The sequence below is a fragment of the Cervus elaphus genome, chromosome 22 (assembly GCF_910594005.1).
Source record: "Cervus elaphus chromosome 22, mCerEla1.1, whole genome shotgun sequence".
In the NCBI taxonomy this organism is placed as follows: domain Eukaryota; kingdom Metazoa; phylum Chordata; class Mammalia; order Artiodactyla; family Cervidae; genus Cervus; species Cervus elaphus.
In genome coordinates this window covers 44417089-44434759 of record NC_057836.1, presented here as the reverse complement: position 1 = coordinate 44434759, position 17671 = coordinate 44417089, and the positions used below count along the sequence as shown (strand labels likewise).

General features: G+C 50.3%; 2 protein-coding genes, 1 non-coding gene and 1 pseudogene across 3 annotated transcripts in view; 3 read left to right on the top strand and 1 right to left on the bottom strand.

The window, feature by feature from the left end:
* LOC122680076 (apolipoprotein L3-like) overlaps positions 1–17671 on the top strand; it is a 214078-nt gene that overhangs the window by 37606 nt on the left and 158801 nt on the right. The gene's annotated exons all lie outside the window — the stretch shown is intronic.
* Positions 3331–5017, top strand: LOC122679977 (annotated as a pseudogene).
* LOC122680956 lies at positions 11706–11812 on the bottom strand. The gene has a single exon (XR_006336864.1). It is a non-coding gene; the product is annotated as a U6 spliceosomal RNA (small nuclear RNA).
* Positions 15683–17198, top strand: LOC122679976 (apolipoprotein L3-like). Its single transcript, XM_043880820.1, has 2 exons — positions 15683–15702; positions 16337–17198. The coding sequence occupies exons 1-2, from the start codon at positions 15683–15685 to the stop codon at positions 17196–17198; spliced, it is 882 nt and encodes a 293-aa protein (XP_043736755.1).

Here is a 17671-nt window from a genome sequence, read left to right as displayed (position 1 = left end):
CAATGGGGGCCACTCTGCCTCTCTTGGCCACTGGGTTTGGGCTGGGCATAGTGGCTGCTGTGACCCATGTGTCCACCAGCATCATGGAACAAGTAAACACGTCATCAGTGGAAATCAAAACCACTCAACTGCTGTCCCATGACAGGAAGAGATGGAAGGTAATCAAGGATGTACTCCATAAAAGGAAAGTTCATATTATTCTTGCAAAGAAATCATTCATCAGAGTGCTAGAAATCATTGGGAAGAATTTCCAATTCATCAAGGTGATAGAAGGCAGCCCTGCCTTAGCAGTCAAAGTCAAGTTCTTCATAACCAAAGGGAAAACCTTCATTCATGGCAGCGTTCAGGTGCAGAAAACTTTTGGAGGCATGGCTTCAGCAATGGCAAAAGGAGCCCGTATCACTGGCATAGTCATGGCATGTATTGGCATTGTGATAGATGTGGGCTTCCTGGTGAGAGAGTCAATACATTTACACGATGGAGCAAAGGCAGAGTCAGCTTTCAGCTGTCATCTTTTCAGAGTCACCTTTTCAAGGTGAGGCAGCGGGCCCAGGTGTTGGAAAGCATATTGGAGTTACTCACTGAGATCCATGAGAATCTGCAGGAGAGCTCAGTTTCCCTACCCCCAGAGGAGTTCAGGGACCAGGGACATTTGCTGGGTGTCTCAGAGGCATCTTGTTAGAGGAGAAAAGGAGGGGAGACAACACTGATGGTCCTGGGTGTTAGGAATTTGGCATTTCTGGAGCTGAGAAGGGAGGGATGGATGCAGGTGGCAGATGAGGACAAAGCAAGAGCCTAGAGCCTGGACTAAGGGAGGAGGGGGGCTAAAGAGTGAGGGGAGGGGAGAAACCACTTCTTTTGGACTGAAGAACACACTGGGGGTAGAATAAAGGGAAAGGCAGGTGGAAACAGCTGTGGAAGGCCAGGAATACGAAAGGGTTGAAAATGAGAGAAAGTCAAAGGGTGAGGACTGTTGGGATCCAGGAGAAGTAGCCGGGGCTCCTCTATCGCCCTCCTCAGGGTGTGACGTCCCAGCGAGAAGAGTCTCCCCCTGGTGGTGTTCTCTAGCCCCATGCCTCCAGCATCAACTCACCTTCGATTCCAGCAGGTTGTTATTAACTAGGCAGTGACTTCTTTTGTTTGTTTGTTTGTTTTTATTGAAGTGTAGGTGACTTACGGTATTGTGTGGGTTTCTGGTGTGCAGCCAAATGTATTGATTATACATGTAGTTTTGTGTGCTGTACAGTAAATCCTGATTGTTTATCTATTTTATGCATGGTAATGTGCATCTGTTAATCACATATTCCCATTTACCCTTCTCCCCTTTCCTATTTTGTACCATCAGTTTGTTTTCTTTGTCTGTGAGTCTGTTTCTGTTTTGTAAATAAGTTCATTTGTACTACTTTTTAGATTCCACATACAATTGAGGTCATACAATATTTGTCTTTCTCTGACTGATTACTTCATTTACAATAATCTCTATGTTAATCCAAGCAGCTAAAAACAGCATTATTTTATTCTTTTATGGCTGGGTACTATGCCAGTTATTTCGCATCTTTTTTAACCTATTGATGGACACTTAGGTTGCTTCCATGCTGTTATAAATAGTGCTGCTCTGAACACTGGAGTGCATGTTACTTTTTGAATTGGAGCTTTTGTCTTTTCCGGAAGCGCTGACTCATGCAATAACTCTATATTTAGTTTTTTAAGGAAACTCCATGCTTTTCCATGGGCTTCCCAGGTGACTCAGTGGTGAAGAATCCACCTGCCAATAAAGGAGACATGTGTTTGATTCCTGGGTTGGGAAGATCCCCTGGAGAAGGAAATGGCAATCCACTCCAGTATTTTTGCCTGGAAATATTCCATGGACAAAGGAGTCTAGCAGCCCATGAGGTCACTAAGAGCCAGACACGACAGGTGACTAACACTGGATCTCCTCACCTTGTGTTCTCCAGACTTTATTTCAATAATAGGACTGATTCACTGAGGTTTCCTTGTGTTGACTGATGGGGCTCACCTGAGTCCAGATGCCTGCGCTCCTTCCCCGTGAGCCTGTCTCCCAGGATCTCAGGGAGCACGTCCTCCATGGCTCCTCCTGCCTGCCCTCTGGTCTCCCATTCAGTCATTTCCCTAAGACCCTGGAGCCCCGCAGGCCCCATGGGACACCCGGGGGAGCCCGTGTCATCTGACTTGGGTTGAGCATGTGGATACTCCTCCTCCAGCCCCGGGGACAAGGATGGACGTGGGGCACCCAAGGGTGATTGAGAGCAGAGGACTTGTGTGCAGGTATGAGGGGGGGTCAACCATAAACAGAAGGGCAGAGAGACAGCACACACCTCACCCAGGCTGCCTTCACGTGTCACCAGGACTTCTGCAGGAGCTGCCAGAACAGTCTTCCTGTGTTTACCTCGGGGCACTGCCCTGCCCCACTCATCTATTCCCCACACGGGACTAAAATGACCCATAAGAATATCGACCTTAGCAGAAACTGCTTTCACCTCCTCCACCGCTACCTGTGACTCTGAGCACAGATGCCGAAGCCTAATTGCAGACCAAAGCAGCGTGCAGGACCCTGGGGTCCCCTGAGGGCAGAGCTGGAGGCCAGGCTCACTCGATCCTCAGGAGCAGGACTGAGGGGCTGGGGGATAGGAGCAGGGATGGAGGGAAAGTCCATCCAAGGCCATGTTCTGACCTGGTCACCCAACTGGGACTGCACCTGCCAGGACCTTCTGAGGAGCCTTCATGGGATGCCTCAGGCTCCTCCTCTCCAGGGAGGAAAGGGGAGCATCTGGGTGTTGCTCTCACCCCCCGGGCCTGCTCCACGGGGCACTGAATCTCTGTGTTTCCATGTGTGGAGCATGTGAGCACCTAACAGGCTCCCACACCTGGAGCCCAAGACAGGAAGCCAGAGACCTGGGACCTGGAAAAGATCCAGGACATCTCTTAAGTCCCTCCCCACGTGCTGCAGAGCCTTCTCTACACTTTTGTCCAAACCTCCCTCAAAAGACTTTCCTCAGTGCCTCTGACTCCCTCTCAGCCAGTGTTTCCCTGAGACTTCAGTCGGCCCTTCCATTCCTTCCTGAAGATGTCAGCAGTTATGGCCATCATCTGTCTGATCACCGAATCATGAGTTTCATTCCTTCTATCATTCTTTCTAAGTTCCTGGGGAATTCAAATCCTGCACAGACTTCTCCTGGGTAGGGTTCTGGATCCAGTGCCTGGATACAGAACCATTCAGTGTCCATCCCCATGTGCCCCCAAACCCTTAGAGCTGGACCCCATTCAGCTCAATGAGCTCAATGAGCAGATGATGCAATTCCACGGTGACCCATGTCTCAGGTGAGATCCCTGTGCTTCTGAGCAACAGAGACGGAGTCTGGCTAAGTGAGCACAGAAGAGCGTGCACTGGAGGGATGCAGGCCAGGTCAGAGAAAGGAAAGAAGCCCCCAAACCTGCACAGTTCATGAAGCACAGAAAGTAGGGCAGGCGGGCCCAGGCCTGCACAACAGCCAGGAGCTGGACAGTGGGGTGGGCCGGACAGACGAGAGCACCCGCAACGAGGAGAGCTCCGAGCATGACCTGCTGGGGGACGAGCCCCTGAGCACTGCCAACACGCCTGGGCCCTTGCGCAAGTTAGGCCTGCAAGGGGACGCCCTGCAGAGCCGTGACTTCCACTTCAGCATGGACTCCCTGCTGGCCGAGGGCGCGGGGCTGGGCAGCGGTGACGTGCCAGGCCTCACAGACAAGGAGTATGAGCGCTACCGCGAACTGCTGGAGATCAAGTGTCACCTGGAGAATGGCAACCCGCTGGGCCTGCCCTTCCCCCGGGCTGCGGCTGGCCACGGCGCCCTGGACGTCAACCGCAACGAAAGCGCGGGCCACGAGCTGGCTGTGCTGGAGGAGAAGCTGCGGCACCTGGAGTTCAAGTGCCGCAACATCCTGCGGGCTCAGAAGATGCAGCAGCTGCGGGAGCGCTGCATGAAGGCCTGGCTGCTGGAGGAGGAGAGCCTGTAAGCCCTGGCGGCTGGCGAGCCCAAGAAGCACGAGCTGTCTGACATCTCTGAGCTGCTGAGAAGTCGGACAAGGACAGCACCAGCGCCTACAACACGGGCGAGAGCTGCCGCAGCACCCCACTGCTGGCCGAGCCCCTGCCCGAGAGCCCCCTGCGGCGGGCGGCCGCAGCTGTGAGCAACTCCAACCTCAACCGGACCCCCTCGGGAGCCCCTGGCGCCACCCACCCCAAGGCTGCTGTCCCTCCTCCCCCGGGGAGCCCCACCAAGTTCCGATCCCTCTCCCGGGATCCCGACGTGGGTCGGAGACAGCACTCGGCCGAGGAGCGGGTCCGCCATGGCCCCAAGATGGGGGTGGCCCTGGAGCGCGTGGCCCTGAAGGCAGCCCCTACCTGTCACGGTGCCACTGCAGCCCGGGCCAGGAGGGCAAGCACTACCACAGCTGCCTGCAGCTGGCAGCCCCACGCGGCCTCGAAGACCTGGGCCCCGGCCCCTTGAGTGTGGCTGCCGGCCCCCGGGTGGGAGGGGGGGCCGCGGCTGTGGCCCCTGAAGCACCCCGCACGGAGTGGAAGGTCAAGGTGCGCAGCGATGGGACCCGCTATGTGGCCAAGCGACCTGTGCGTGACCGCCTCCTGAAAGCCCGGGCCCTGAAGATCCGTGAGGAGCGCAGTGGCATGACCACCGACGACAATGCAGTGAGCGAGATGAAGATGGGCCGCTACTGGAGCAAGGAAGAGCGGAAGCAGCACCTGATCCGGGCCCGGGAGCAGCGGAAGCGGCGCGAGTTCATGATGCAGAGCCGGCTGGAGTGCCTGCGGGAGCAGCAGAATGGAGACAGAAAGGCTGAGCTTAACATCATCGCCCTGAGCCACCGCAAGACCATGAAGAAGCGAAACAAGAAGATCCTGGACAACTGGATCACCATCCAGGAGATGCTGGCCCATGGTACGCGTTCGGCTGATGGCAAGCGGGTCTACAACCCTCTGCTCTCGGTCACCACCATGTGAGCACCCTCTGTGCTCCCGGGCGTGGGTCCAGCGATCTGACCAGACCCCCGTCTCCCGCCCTCCCTTAGCATCTAGCGTATGTCTGTGTGTGAGCGTGGGACTTTGCTACCCAGATAGAAGCCCCCGCAGAGAAGGGATGCCTCTCCTCATCAGCAACTTCCTTCTCCCCAGGGAGAGTGACCACATCCACAGGTGGCCTGGGGACAGACCTGTATCTGCCTCCCTTCAGCCATAGGATGTGTGTGTGTGTTTGTGTGTGACATGAACCCAGGCACATGTATGCACACACACATGTACTTCCCTCTAGAGTGGCTACATGGGGACAGGGAAGTCTGCTGAAAAGGAGAGGCAAAAAAGACTGTCCTAAGCACAAGAGAATGTCCATTATTTGTAGACAGAGGCAACCCTGATTTTTTGTGGCTCTTTCCCTTTTCTGTGCTTGCTAATTGTTTTGGTTTGTTTCTTTTGTTTTGTGGACCTGCTCTGGAGCCTGGCAGCTCCTTCAGGCAGCCTGACCAAGGTGGAATCCCCAAGTTATGGCTGGGAAGAAGGGGGTGGGGGGAAGAAGGGACGGGGGGGGAAGTTTGGGGGTGGGAGGGAAGGTGGGGAGATGAAGGCAAGAAGGGGAAGCAGCTTTGCTGGGGGCCTCCCCTCCGAGGTGTGGGGACAGGGAGCATAGGTGTAGCTTGCCAGGCTCACCCTGGAGGTCACCTCCTTCCCTGGTGGCTGTGGGGACAGAAGGGTCAGTCTCCATCCAAGATGTCAGGAAGCCCAGGCTGTGCCAGACACCCCTGCAGCTTGCCTTCTCTCCCGAGTGGCAGGAGGGGTCCAGAAGCCAAGTCCCCTGAATTGCAGCAGAAGACCCTCGTGACGAGACCCACGCGGAGCTAGGGAGCGCCCTGGCACTGAGTGACAGGCAGGTGCTGCCAGCTGGGTGGACTGGGGAGCAGATGCCCTTGCACCCCACTTTGCCAGTGTGGGCGGGGCCCCCTCAGGGACCTGTGTATCAGTAAGAGCTGGCCTCAGGATCCTTATGCAGTTCAGAGGGCCTCAGATGGGAGGCAGACAGGCTGCCCATCCCTGCCCTCTGCCGGCGTCACAAGAATAAAGCAAGCTGCCTTTTGAGGGTGAAAAAAAAAAAAAAGAAAGTAGGGCAGTTCCCCCTGCAGGAGCTCACGGTCTGTCCCCAGAGGCCCCTTCCAGCTGGGAGCTTAGGTTCAAGCACCTGGAATCTCAGTGTCAGGTTCCCAGGAGACAGAAGAGCTTGGGTCTGAGGACTATATTCTGGGACCAATAGGTTAGGCTGAAGGATGAGGAAGATGAATGGTTAACAGGGACCCGAACCCTGGGGGGAGAGTCTCAGGAAGAGACTCCAGATTTAGTGCTTCCTGGGTGCACAACATGCCCTCTTCTCAGACCAATGGAAATGATTCCCCTCACCCTATCCTGGGTCCAACCATCCCACACATGACAGTAAGTACACCGCCCACTTCCCCAGCTGGAGGCAAACACGAATCATCTCCACCTGCTATGTGTTGCAGGGATGTCAGGGGTAAAGGCCCCAGTTCAATGCTAGAGCTTCTCCTGCTCTGTTGGGCTCCTTTCTCAGTGTTCTGCATGCATGTTATATATGTGCAGGCAGCAAAGAGGTGCAGTAGACACCAGGACCTCCAGGAGCATTCCTCCCCTGATACCAGTCTTCACTGGGATCCTACTCCCTGTTCTGCTTTCCTGCGGGGTATTTCACACCTGCAGAGCCTCGGATGGGCCATCGCTGTGTCAGCACCATCACCTGGGTCCTCATCAGTTCCTCACTGCCCCTCTGAGAGCAGGTGGTATCACCCCCATGGAGAACAGGAAGAAGCTGGGCCCAGTGACCAGGAGTGTGGCCACAGCCGCCACCTGGGAAGAGCCATCCTGGGTGGGCCCTCTGGGTGCCTTGAGCCTCTTCCCTGGATCCATGTTGAGCTGATTGGTCAGGAGGATGCAAGGTGTCCTGTTTCAGGAGGAAGTGAAGCAAGCATGTGCTGTTTCTGTAACACAGCTCATCCTGGGCCCAGGGTGGTGGACCCACCTCCTTGGAGCCCAGGCCACGGGGCTGTCTGTTGCCACCTGCTGTCCTTTCCAATGTGGGGAGAGATGAGCACAGGTCTGTCCTGCCACCCAGGACCTGAGTCCCTTCTGGCAGGGCCTGTATTGGAGGTTTCTAGCTCCTCACTTGCCCTAAGTTTGGTGGTTTTAAGCTGCTGCTCCTAGTTCTCACAAACGCCTTGAAGTTCACAGAGCTGCCTTCATACCAACTGGCACACAGCCTCCAGCTGGCTTGTTCCCGGGGCTTAGACCTCAGAGAACACGGGTGTCTTTCATCTGCAGAGATCCATTTTAGAATACACCGGTTTTCTCAGGAAGTTGTGCTGCTGACACAGAATATCTAACAACTGGTTACCCTTAGATGCCTGTGGAGCTGGTCTGGACCCAGCCTCTCCAACAAGGACAATTGGTGAGGAGCACCTTGTATGACCTATGACCTGGTCACCTTGAAGCTGCCCCCAGGGTGCTAGGCTGGGGCTGATGGGAGAAAGGGGATTTTTTTCAGATACAAGGAATCAAGGTTTGTTGAAAAACCCTGCCTCTGAGTGCCAGGCTCAGTGCCAGGCCCTGGGGGACACTGCGGCCTGGAGATGGACAGGAAACCAAGTGGAGAGTCAAAGGGCCTTGGCTTCCTGTGTTCCCCGGGCCCTCTGCTCAGGATGTGGGTGATGGGAGGTCCTGTGTGGGGAAGATGCCCTGCTGGAAGAAGTGAGAAGGGCTCACTTCACAAGGTCCACATAACAATCCCGGTGCTGCAATGTTAAGATAAAAAGCCAAACTATACAGACATCAGTATAACAGCCTTTTCTAAATCAAGCTTGAACATTGGGAGTTCATGGTTCACATACTGTTGAAGCCTGGCTTGGAGAATTTTGAACATTACCTTGCTAGCATGTGAGATGAGTACAATTGTGCGGTAGCTTGAGTTTTCTTTGGCATTGCCTTTCTTTGGGATTGGAATGAAAACTGACCTTTTCCAGTCCTGTGGCCACTGCTGAGTTTCTTTCTGTACCTTCAGTTTTTTCTCTCTGGTTTACATTGGATCCTTTTGAATGATTGACTGATTACAACCTTTAGTTTCTTCTCCACCTCTTTTTCTTCCTCTTTGTCCCCCTTCTACCCTCCCTCCCTTTCTAACTTTCACAGGGGGACCTGGGCTTGTGCTGCGTCACTGAGAAGCTGGTTGTTTCATGTCCCCAGAAGGGGTCCCACCCCTCATATTTTGGCCAGGCTGTGCCCAGGAGGGTGGAGGGTGCCCAGAGACCCTGGACAGGAGGAGCAACAGAGAACAGACAGGGCCCCTCGTGATGTGGGTAGGGTTCTCAGACCTGGAGGAACTGAGCAGTAAGAGAATCATGACCAGGAAAGTGTGACCTTCAAGAGGAGCTGGAGAGGAACTGGGGGAAGCTGGCAGGGGGAGGCTAGGAGCTGGGCCTCCAGGGACAAGTAACCCATCACATAGTGAGGCCAGTGGGGAAACACATTTCCTGGGGAGGGGCAGCCTGTGCCAAGTGAGGAGTCAGAGTCCTGCAGCAGGCCCTGTGGAGACAGAGAGTGTGAGGAAGACAGGAGCTGGTGCAGTCGGAAGGTCTGGGTGCTGGGCTAGGGACTTTCTTAGTGCCCCTTTCCCTTCCCAGGGAGCATGGCTGCAGGCACCTGAGGGAGATGGTTGGGGAGAATCAGTCTGCCCATGAGGAGGGGAGGGATGCATGACTGGCCATGCAGCTGGGCAGGGACAGGCTTCTCTGGGATCCTCCCCTCTCCCACCAACAGCCTTTCTAGAAAGGGACCAATCAGAACTAACAGAGGAGGATGTCCTGGATAGGAATCCAGCAGAGGAAGCACTGACCACGTCCACACCCAGCTGAGGCTCCAGACAAGGGTCATGACCAGGCCAAGAATGGAAGGGAAGGACGGAAGGATGAGTCCAGTGTTCGATGCATTTACAATTATTTGTCATCATCCAGGAGCTGGTCCTTCTGCCTCAGCCCTCCTCTTCTCTCTGACTTGACTCTGTTCTCATGTCTCATGATTTCAATAGGCTGACCTGGCTCCTGGGGTCCTGCAGGTTTGGGGCAAGGAATGAGGCAGGGGGCCAGCCAGCTCTCCTGGTCCATCCTCTTGGAGGAGGATGGGCCTTTGTGAATTCTCTCCCATCCACATGACACTGCCTCCAGTCTTCGCCACCAGGCACCCTCCCCAAACTCAAGCTGATGGTACCTCTTCCTAAGGGAGAGCTGTGGGCATCGCAGAGGAAGGGGTAGAAAGAAAGATTCTAGGAATGGAGCTTAGGTAAGGGGATTTAAGGGAAGTTCTAAGGAAATGGGGTTGCTCTAGATTGGGTGCTGCAGAGAATGGGGGGCAGCACTACCAGTGGGGTCTCAGTAACTCCCTCAGTGGAGAGGGGAGACCAGAGCGAGGATAAAGCTGTAATGGGTAAAGATGGAGGAGTTGTGCTTTTCAGCCAAGGGAGGGGGAGAGGTGTGAGTGAGGGCGCGGTGATGGGTGTTTGCTGTCTCCTTCACTCCTGCTCTCGGGGTGACCCTGTGTGAGGCTGGAGTTCTGTGAGAGCCTTTACATCCAACAGGAGAAGAGCATCACCCTGTTGTGACACCAGGTCAGCCTCCCTGCCCAGGTATCGATCCCATATCTCTTTTGTCTTGCATCCCCTGCATGCCACTAGCATTCTTTTTAACCTTTATGTCTCTCTTTTTGGCCACACTTTACTAAAGTCCTTTCATTCGAATATTATTATGAACTCATGGCCTTTCACAGACTCAGCCTGTCTCAATGAAATATATTCATAGCAATCATTATCTTTTATTATTATTATTATACATGAATGTCCCCTTATGACCACTTCTCTGACCATCTTCAAGACCATCCTGCCTTTGCAGGAGCAGAGATGCCAGTCTCTGGGATTCACCTCCCCGGCAAGGGGTCTTCCTTCCTTTGAGGGAATGGAAGCCCATGGGTGCACACATGGGTGGGCAAGATGCTGCTGGACAATATCTGTTTACAGTCCACTCATGCTTTTCAGCCAAGCATGTTCACTCTCGTTATTCTGCTTTACTGTTTTCATGCCTACTTTTCTAGAGAGCTAGGTTCCATCAACACAAACATGTCTCCTATACTGACAGTTTTCACAGCAGGAGTCACATATTTCTTGTTAGCATTTAATTCAACTGCCTCCATCATCTTTAAGGGGGTGGCACTAGAAACCACCCCATTCTTGTGGGTTACTGACTACTATAAAGTGACTTCTGCTGTCTTAGAGTTAAAAACAATCCAGTCCTAAGAGCATATGGTTAAAACAGATCAATTTGTACAGAGGGTTCTGCTCATTCCTTCCCAAGGAAAAGCTTCTTCTTTAGATAGTTAATCGAGCTCTTTAAATGATGTTACTACATTGGGAGGTGGAATAGTGTAAGAATGTGTGCACAGGAGACAGGAACCTGGATTTGGATTCTGGCTCTAGACTAGCTGTTTGCCTTCAGTAAATTACTTAACCTCTCTGAGTGTCAGTTTCCTTTCTTATAGGATCATTGTGAGAACTAAAAGGAAGTGAATTCATACCAAGCAATTGGGAAGGTGCCTGGTGCAAAGTGGGAAGTCATCAACCACAATCGCTAATAAGTAGTAGGTATTGCATTTTGCTTGTTCTTGATTTAAATTTTATAGTATTTATTTACTTCTTATTAGGAAAAATGAGGATTTCAGTTATTTTTAAACTTTCTATTATTCCTGTCCCCTTCTTCTCCTTATATCATTATTCCACTAATTGTATATCCTCTGTTAGGAAGCTTTGTACTTGTAAGCACTTTATTTACATCTTTGTTTATTATGCTCTCGAGTGGACCTACTATTTCTTGATTCCCAGCTTTGTAAACTGAGATATTAATCCTCCTCCTCCCTTCAGTGTTTTGGCTCCCAAGTTCTAGACGTGTATTTTGATTTTTAAATTAACAAGTACATTTACTTCACATATTTAAATAGTTTCATTTTAAAATATAAAGGTTATTTTATAATGACTATAAAAAAAATCACTATATTATACATCTGTAAGTTATATCATATTATATATATTAATATTACTTCAGTTTTAAAACAGTCTCCAAAGGACTTGGACATAGATATATTTACTTTAGATTTAAAAAAAAATCAAACAAAAGAGTTTACATTTTTTGTGATATTTTAATATTTTTTTTCTCATTAATTTTTATTAGTTGGGGGCTAATTACTTTACAATATTGTAGTGGTTTTTGCCATACACTGACATGAATCAGCCATGGATTTACATGTGTCCCCATCCTGAGCCCCCTCCCACCTCCCACCCCATCCCATCCCTCTGGATCCTCCCAGTGCACCAGCCCCGAGCACTTGTCTCATGCATCCAACCTGGACTGGTGATCTGTTTCATGCTTGATAATGTACATGTTTCATTGCTATTCTCTCAGATCATCCCACCCTCACCTTCTCCCATAGAGTCCAAAAGTCTGTTCTGTACATCTGTGTCTCTTTTTCTGTCCTGCATATAGGGTTATCGTTACCATCTTTCTAAATTCCATATATATGCATTAGTATACTGTACTGGTATAAAAATATGGAACACTTCACGAATTTGCATGTCATCCTTGTGCAGGGGCCGTGCTAATCTTCTCTGTACCATTCCAATTTTAGTATATGTGCTGCCGAAGCGAGCACTCAATACATTTTTTAAGAGCTAACTTGTACCATATAGCTGCACATGCTTCTCAGCTATTCTGTTCAGTTCACATTAGTCACTCAGTCATGTCCAACTCTTTGCGACCCCATAAACTGCAGCAAACTAGGAATCCCTGTCCATCACCAACTTCCGGAGCCTACCCAAACTCATGTCCATTGAGTTGGTAATGCCATCCAACCATCTCATCCTCTGTCATCCCCGCCTCCTCCTGCGCTTTAGTTTTTCCTGATGTTTCTAACTGGCTTCATTTTCACCCCTTGCACTCTTTCTCTTCAACATTTGCTCCATTTCTTTCCAACTGTGCCTCAAGTGATACCGAGTCTCCTGTCCCCACAGACTCTGGACTTCTTATCCCATTCTGGACTGGTTTCTCTCTAGGTCTGCTGCGCGCCCAGCTGGGATCCTTGGATTCCCTTCCCACTGGGTTGATGTTCCTGATTCCTGGATCCCACGTCTATCTCTCTCATGGGTATCCTTTACCTTCCTCCATAATTAAACAAAGACGTAATCTATGTTTTTTCCTGCATCTCATTCTCAAGTAACCTTCTAAAAGTCTGGTGAAGAGTGAAGGCTGCTGTGAATATGTGAGGGGATGTGGGATTGAAGAGCTTGTCCCCTGCTCTCCCCTCGGCCTCCCACTCATCTTGCTCCCTCTCTGGGGCTCTGCCCAGCAGACCATTCTTCTCTCCTGTGAACAGGCTCCCTGTTTCTCTCCCTCTACTGCACTCCTCTTTATTCAGCTATCACTTCTCCATCCAGTGAGTCTTCAAATATTTGTTAAAGACTCTGGTCTCCTATTGCTCCCATGCTTGTTTTTATTAACAGCAGAGGGAGGAGAGGCAGGCTATGGGTTCTTGACCCAGTGAGTGGGGTGGAACCAGGGTACCAAGGGCAAGACTTCTGAACTTAGGTAAGTCAGGTAACATCTATGTGTCGGCTTCTTATTAATAAATGAGGATACAATGGTACACATCTCCAAAGCTAATGGAATAAATTATGAGGTACCATTGGTAAAGTTTCAGAGCCGATACCCATGCAGAGCAACAATCACAAACACAAGTTGCTCTTATCAGTGAAAGCGAAAGTTGCTCAGTCATGTCTGACTCTTTGTGATCCCTTTGATTACACGGTCCATGGAATTCTCCAGTCCAGAATACTAGAGTGGGTAGCCGTTCCCTTCTCCAGGGAATCTTCCCAACCCAGGGATCGAACTCACGTCTCCTGAATTACAGGTGGATTCTTTACCCACTGAGCCACAAGAGAAGCCCAAGTGAAGCTGTTTCCACTCGATTTTGAACCAGGGACCTTTTGCGAGTTAGGTGAACATGACAACCACTACACTACGGAAACCACGCACTCTTATCAGTAGATGGTATTTTACCAGTATATACCTTTACCATCATTTCAGTCAAGTCTCAGGAGGAGCAGTTGACAGATGCTCTTTTGCCTTCTTAAAAATAGTAGCTACACATCATCAACACTTGCTTTCCTTCCTCATCTCCCAAGGCAAGATAATCACATGCAGACCCAAAATAAATTATTTAATGGTAAATATATGATCTTTTTTTTTAAAGAAAGACCATGGAGAATGGGTATATCTGAAAGGATGGACACCCTCATATATTATAAGTATGAACATAAATTGATACAGTTTCTTTGCATAGCATTGTGGCTCTAGGTATGGAAAATTTTTAGGTGTTGATGCCTTCGGATCTTAATTCTACTTCTAGATATAGCTTAAGGATACAGTCTCAGATGTAGGTGAACTTTTATATAAGGAGAATATTCTTTGCAGTATTATTTACATAAAGAATTAGAAACTACATCAAGTCCAATAATTAGGAGGGGAAAACAAGGAGGACAGAACACCTGCAGGTGTTCTCAGCCACTCAGAGCAGGGAGACAGGAATTGGGGCAGGGCTGGTGGGACTCCAGGCCCTTGTGGGAAGAAAGGCTCTTGCAGAAGCAAGGAGGACCTGGGCTGTGGGAGCTGTATCACCAGGAACTTTATCAAAGAGAGACTTGAGCACAGGAAGCTCATCATTTTGGAACGAAAAGAGCCATTTACCAATTAACACATATCCACAAATACATATTCTTGTATATAATAGGGAGTAGAGCATAGTCATCACAAATGTGTGATTTGCATCAGTAAGACTCGGGTTCCAGTCCAGACTCTAGCACCAGCGTGAAAACTTGGACTGAACTAAGTTTACGTGAGTTTCAGGAGCCTGAATGTCAAGGACACTGGATCAATATTATCATTAATATTAGTTATTACTAATTCGAAAACACAGGTGTGCCACCTCACTTCATTTCCAGACTATCACCTCCTATCTGTTCTTCTAATCTCTGGTTTGATTGTTCCTATAACGTCACAGATGGCTGTCTCCTGTCTGAGTATCTTCTCTTTTTGCCCCAACAGGAGAGCAGGACTCTGACTTGGCTTGGAAGGGGCTGTAGGAGGTGAATGACTTTGCTGAACTAACAAGCAGCAGAGCCCAGGAGACAGAGAACCACACTGCGCTAAGTCCCTGGAGGACCTGGTGGCTGACCCAGGGGAACCCACCAGAGAACTTATGCCTCGCTGCTCCCTGCAGCCACTGCACCCTCACAGTGGAGCTCACAGTCTATTTCTCTTCCCCAGGGGTGAGGTCACACCTCCTTCCAGCTTGACACAGACATGGAGCTGAAGGGAGGTCTCTGAGAGCCCCTGTGCCACCATGAGCTCAGAAAACTTTGGACACTGCTCAGGTAGTCAGCTGCCTCTTCTCTGGAAGGTTCCTACTTGTGACCCAGAATTGAGGGTGGTGTTTCCAGGCTGAGTTAAACTCCAGAGGAATCAAGAACCATGAAGAGGATGGATAAGCATCTTGAGCTTCCAAGAGAGACCAGGAGATTCCTCTCATCCCGGGAAAACTTTGGACACTGCTCAGGTAGTCAGCTGCCTCTTCTCTGGAAGGTTTCTACTTGTGACCCAGAATTGAGGGTGGTGTTTCCAGGCTGAGTTAAACTCCAGAGGAATCAAGAACCATGAAGAGGATGGATAAGCATCCTGAGCTTCCAAGAGAGACCAGGAGATTCCCCTCATCCCGGGGTCTGCCCACAGACTCCTTCCCAGACCTCTCCTCAGGATCCATGACCAAGGTGCTGACTTCCTGCCTCTCCCACCACCCAGCAAGTGACTCAGAATGGAGGCCAGGAGAGCACACGCGGAGCATGGACAGCAGAGGTGAACTGGAGAGTCCAAAGGAAACCAGGACTCATAGCACATCTCCTGCTTCCCTGTAATTTGGGGCAGTGGGTAGACCCAGTGACCTTCTGCTGAGAGGGTCAAGGGCACAATGCTTAGAAGACAGCAGATGGAAGACCAAATGATTATAAGGTGTCTTTGAGCTCTGACTTTTGGGGTTTAAAAAATTCTAAGTCATAGAGACAGCCAATCTGCAAAGTGTAAGGGCACAGTGCCCAGGACTGCCCTTAGTTTGACTTCAATGGCAAATTTAGGGGGTCCCCAAAACAACTCTCAGGTTCAAGAATTCCCGATAGAATAGACAGGACTCACTGAAAGCTTCATGATCCCAGCTACAGTTTACTACAGGGAAGGAGAAAAGTGCCCACCAGTCAGAAGGCAGAGTCTGGGCAGGTTTCACAGACGAAGCTTCCATTGTCCTCAGGACACGTTACTGACCTGGATTCGGTGTGTGACAAGATGCATGAAATACAGCCCATTAGGGACACTCACATTGCTTAAAAGCCAGATTGCCCTGACCTGTCATCTCCAGCCCCTCATGGAAGTCAGACTTGTACCTTGGTGTCCAGCTCTACCAGATGGCAGAACTGACACCATGAGACCCAGAGACCCTGGGTCAGTCATCACCTTGTCAGACTGACCAGTGGCCAAAGGCCTGAGCAGGGAAGGACATGCCTATCAGCCGGAATTCTAGGGGCTTAGGGACCACTTCCCAGTAGCCAAGGGCAAAGAGCAGGGAGACTTCTCACTACACACTGAGGCCCTTGAATGAAGGTTTTCTCAACCAGTCCTACTTGTCTTTGTTTATCTGTGGAGTTCCCACTCCAAAAACTCTTTCTAAGTAATGGTGTTGACCCACCTGAGAGACATCTTTATTACATACCTTTTCTGTGGCTGAGCCATATGGCCTGTGGGATCCTCATTCCCCAACCAGGTATCGAGTCAAGGCCGGCAGTGGGAGTGCAGAGTTGTAACCTCTGGACCACCTGGGAATTCTCTCAAATACCTCTCATAATTTGCCAGTATCCTAAGGTGACTTTTGTTTACCTATTCCAAGTTAGCTATGTCAAAATGGAGCATCTATAAAGTATGAAGTGTTTAAGGTTGAAAGAGAAAAATTTACATTTATAAAATTCTTCTCTAATTGATTGATAGTAACATATCTGTATTTATGCAGAATAGATATTATGGAGCCAATTTTACACATAAGCACATTGGCTTTCTAATCCCTTGACCTTCATTGTTACAGGAAAGATGCAAATGAACTACACAAATATCTGAAGGAATTGAAAAGAGCCTTGGTTGAGGAGGACCAGGAAAGACTCACCAAAGAGGAACTGGACAGGAGGAGGTTTCTGATTAAGTTTCCTCGGGTGAAACGGCAGCTGGAGGAGTTCATAGGCAAGTTCCACGAGCGCGCAGACAAGGTTGACAAGGTGCATAAGGGATGTACCATCTCCAACCTGATGGCCCACAGCACCGGTGCTGTGTCTAGTATTCTGACCATTGTTGGCCTGGCTCTGGCACCCCTGACAGCGGGGGCCAGTGTGGTGCTCTTGGCCACTGGGATAGGGCTGGGAGCAGCAGGGGCTGTGTCCACCAGTATCATCGAACATGTGAAGAAGTCATCAGCAGAAACCGAAGCCAGTCACATGATGTCAAGTGTCGTCAAGAAATGGAAGGTTCTCCTAGAGGTACTCAAGAGCAACCCCAACATTGTTGACAGAACAGGGAAAGTCACAGAAGCTGTGCAATACATTGAAATGAACATCCATGCCATGGAGACAGGCAATGTCAACCCTGACTCTGCACCCAATGCAAACATCTACGTGAGCCCTGGGTGGATCTCAGTCCCAGCCATCCAGCACATAGAGGGAGGTTTCAACGCCACAGCTTTAACAATAACCAAAGGAGCCCCGATCGCGGGTTTGGCCACTGCAGGTGTCTTCCTTCTGGTGGATGTGGACTTGCTGGTGAAGGAGTCAAAGCACTTGCACGATGGTGCCAAGACAGTAGCAGCTGATAGCCTGAGGCAGCGGGCATGGGAGTTGCAGAGGAAGTTGGAGGAGCTCACCCAGATCTATGAGAATCTGCAGGAGGACATGATTTAGCCACCCCCAGAGTAGTGCTGGGTCCAGGGACACGTGAGGGGCTAACATGCAGAGGTATCTTGTTAAAGGGAAAGAGGGAGATTACATTAATGAAGCTGGGTGTTAGGAATTTGGCATTTCTGTGGTTGAACACAGCAGGGAAGGGATGAATGAAGGTGATAGATGAGGAGAGAGAAGGAAGGGGCCTGGAGCCTGGATTAAGGGAGGAGGGGACACTGGAGAATGAGAGGCAGGGAGAAACCACTTTTTTTCATACTAAGAACTTTTTACTTTGTGTTGGAGTATAGCCGATTAACAGTGTTGTGATAGTTTCAGGTGAAATGCAAAGCGACTCAGGCATACACACACATGCATCCATTTTCCCCCAAACTCCCCTCCCATCAGAAGCCACTTACTTTGGCCTAATGATAACCCTGGAGGCAGAATAAAGGGAGAGGCAGGTGAACTAACTATGAGAGGCCAGGTATAGGAAT

What these genes read in the sequence shown, in the direction of transcription:
- LOC122679976 (XM_043880820.1), top strand. Translation starts at nt 15,683, where the DNA reads ATGAGACCCAGAGACCCTGG. An exon ending in ATGAGACCCAGAGACCCTGG is followed by an intron (nt 15,703 to 16,336) that starts GTCAGTCATCAC and finishes TCATTGTTACAG; the next exon opens with GAAAGATGCAAATGAACTAC.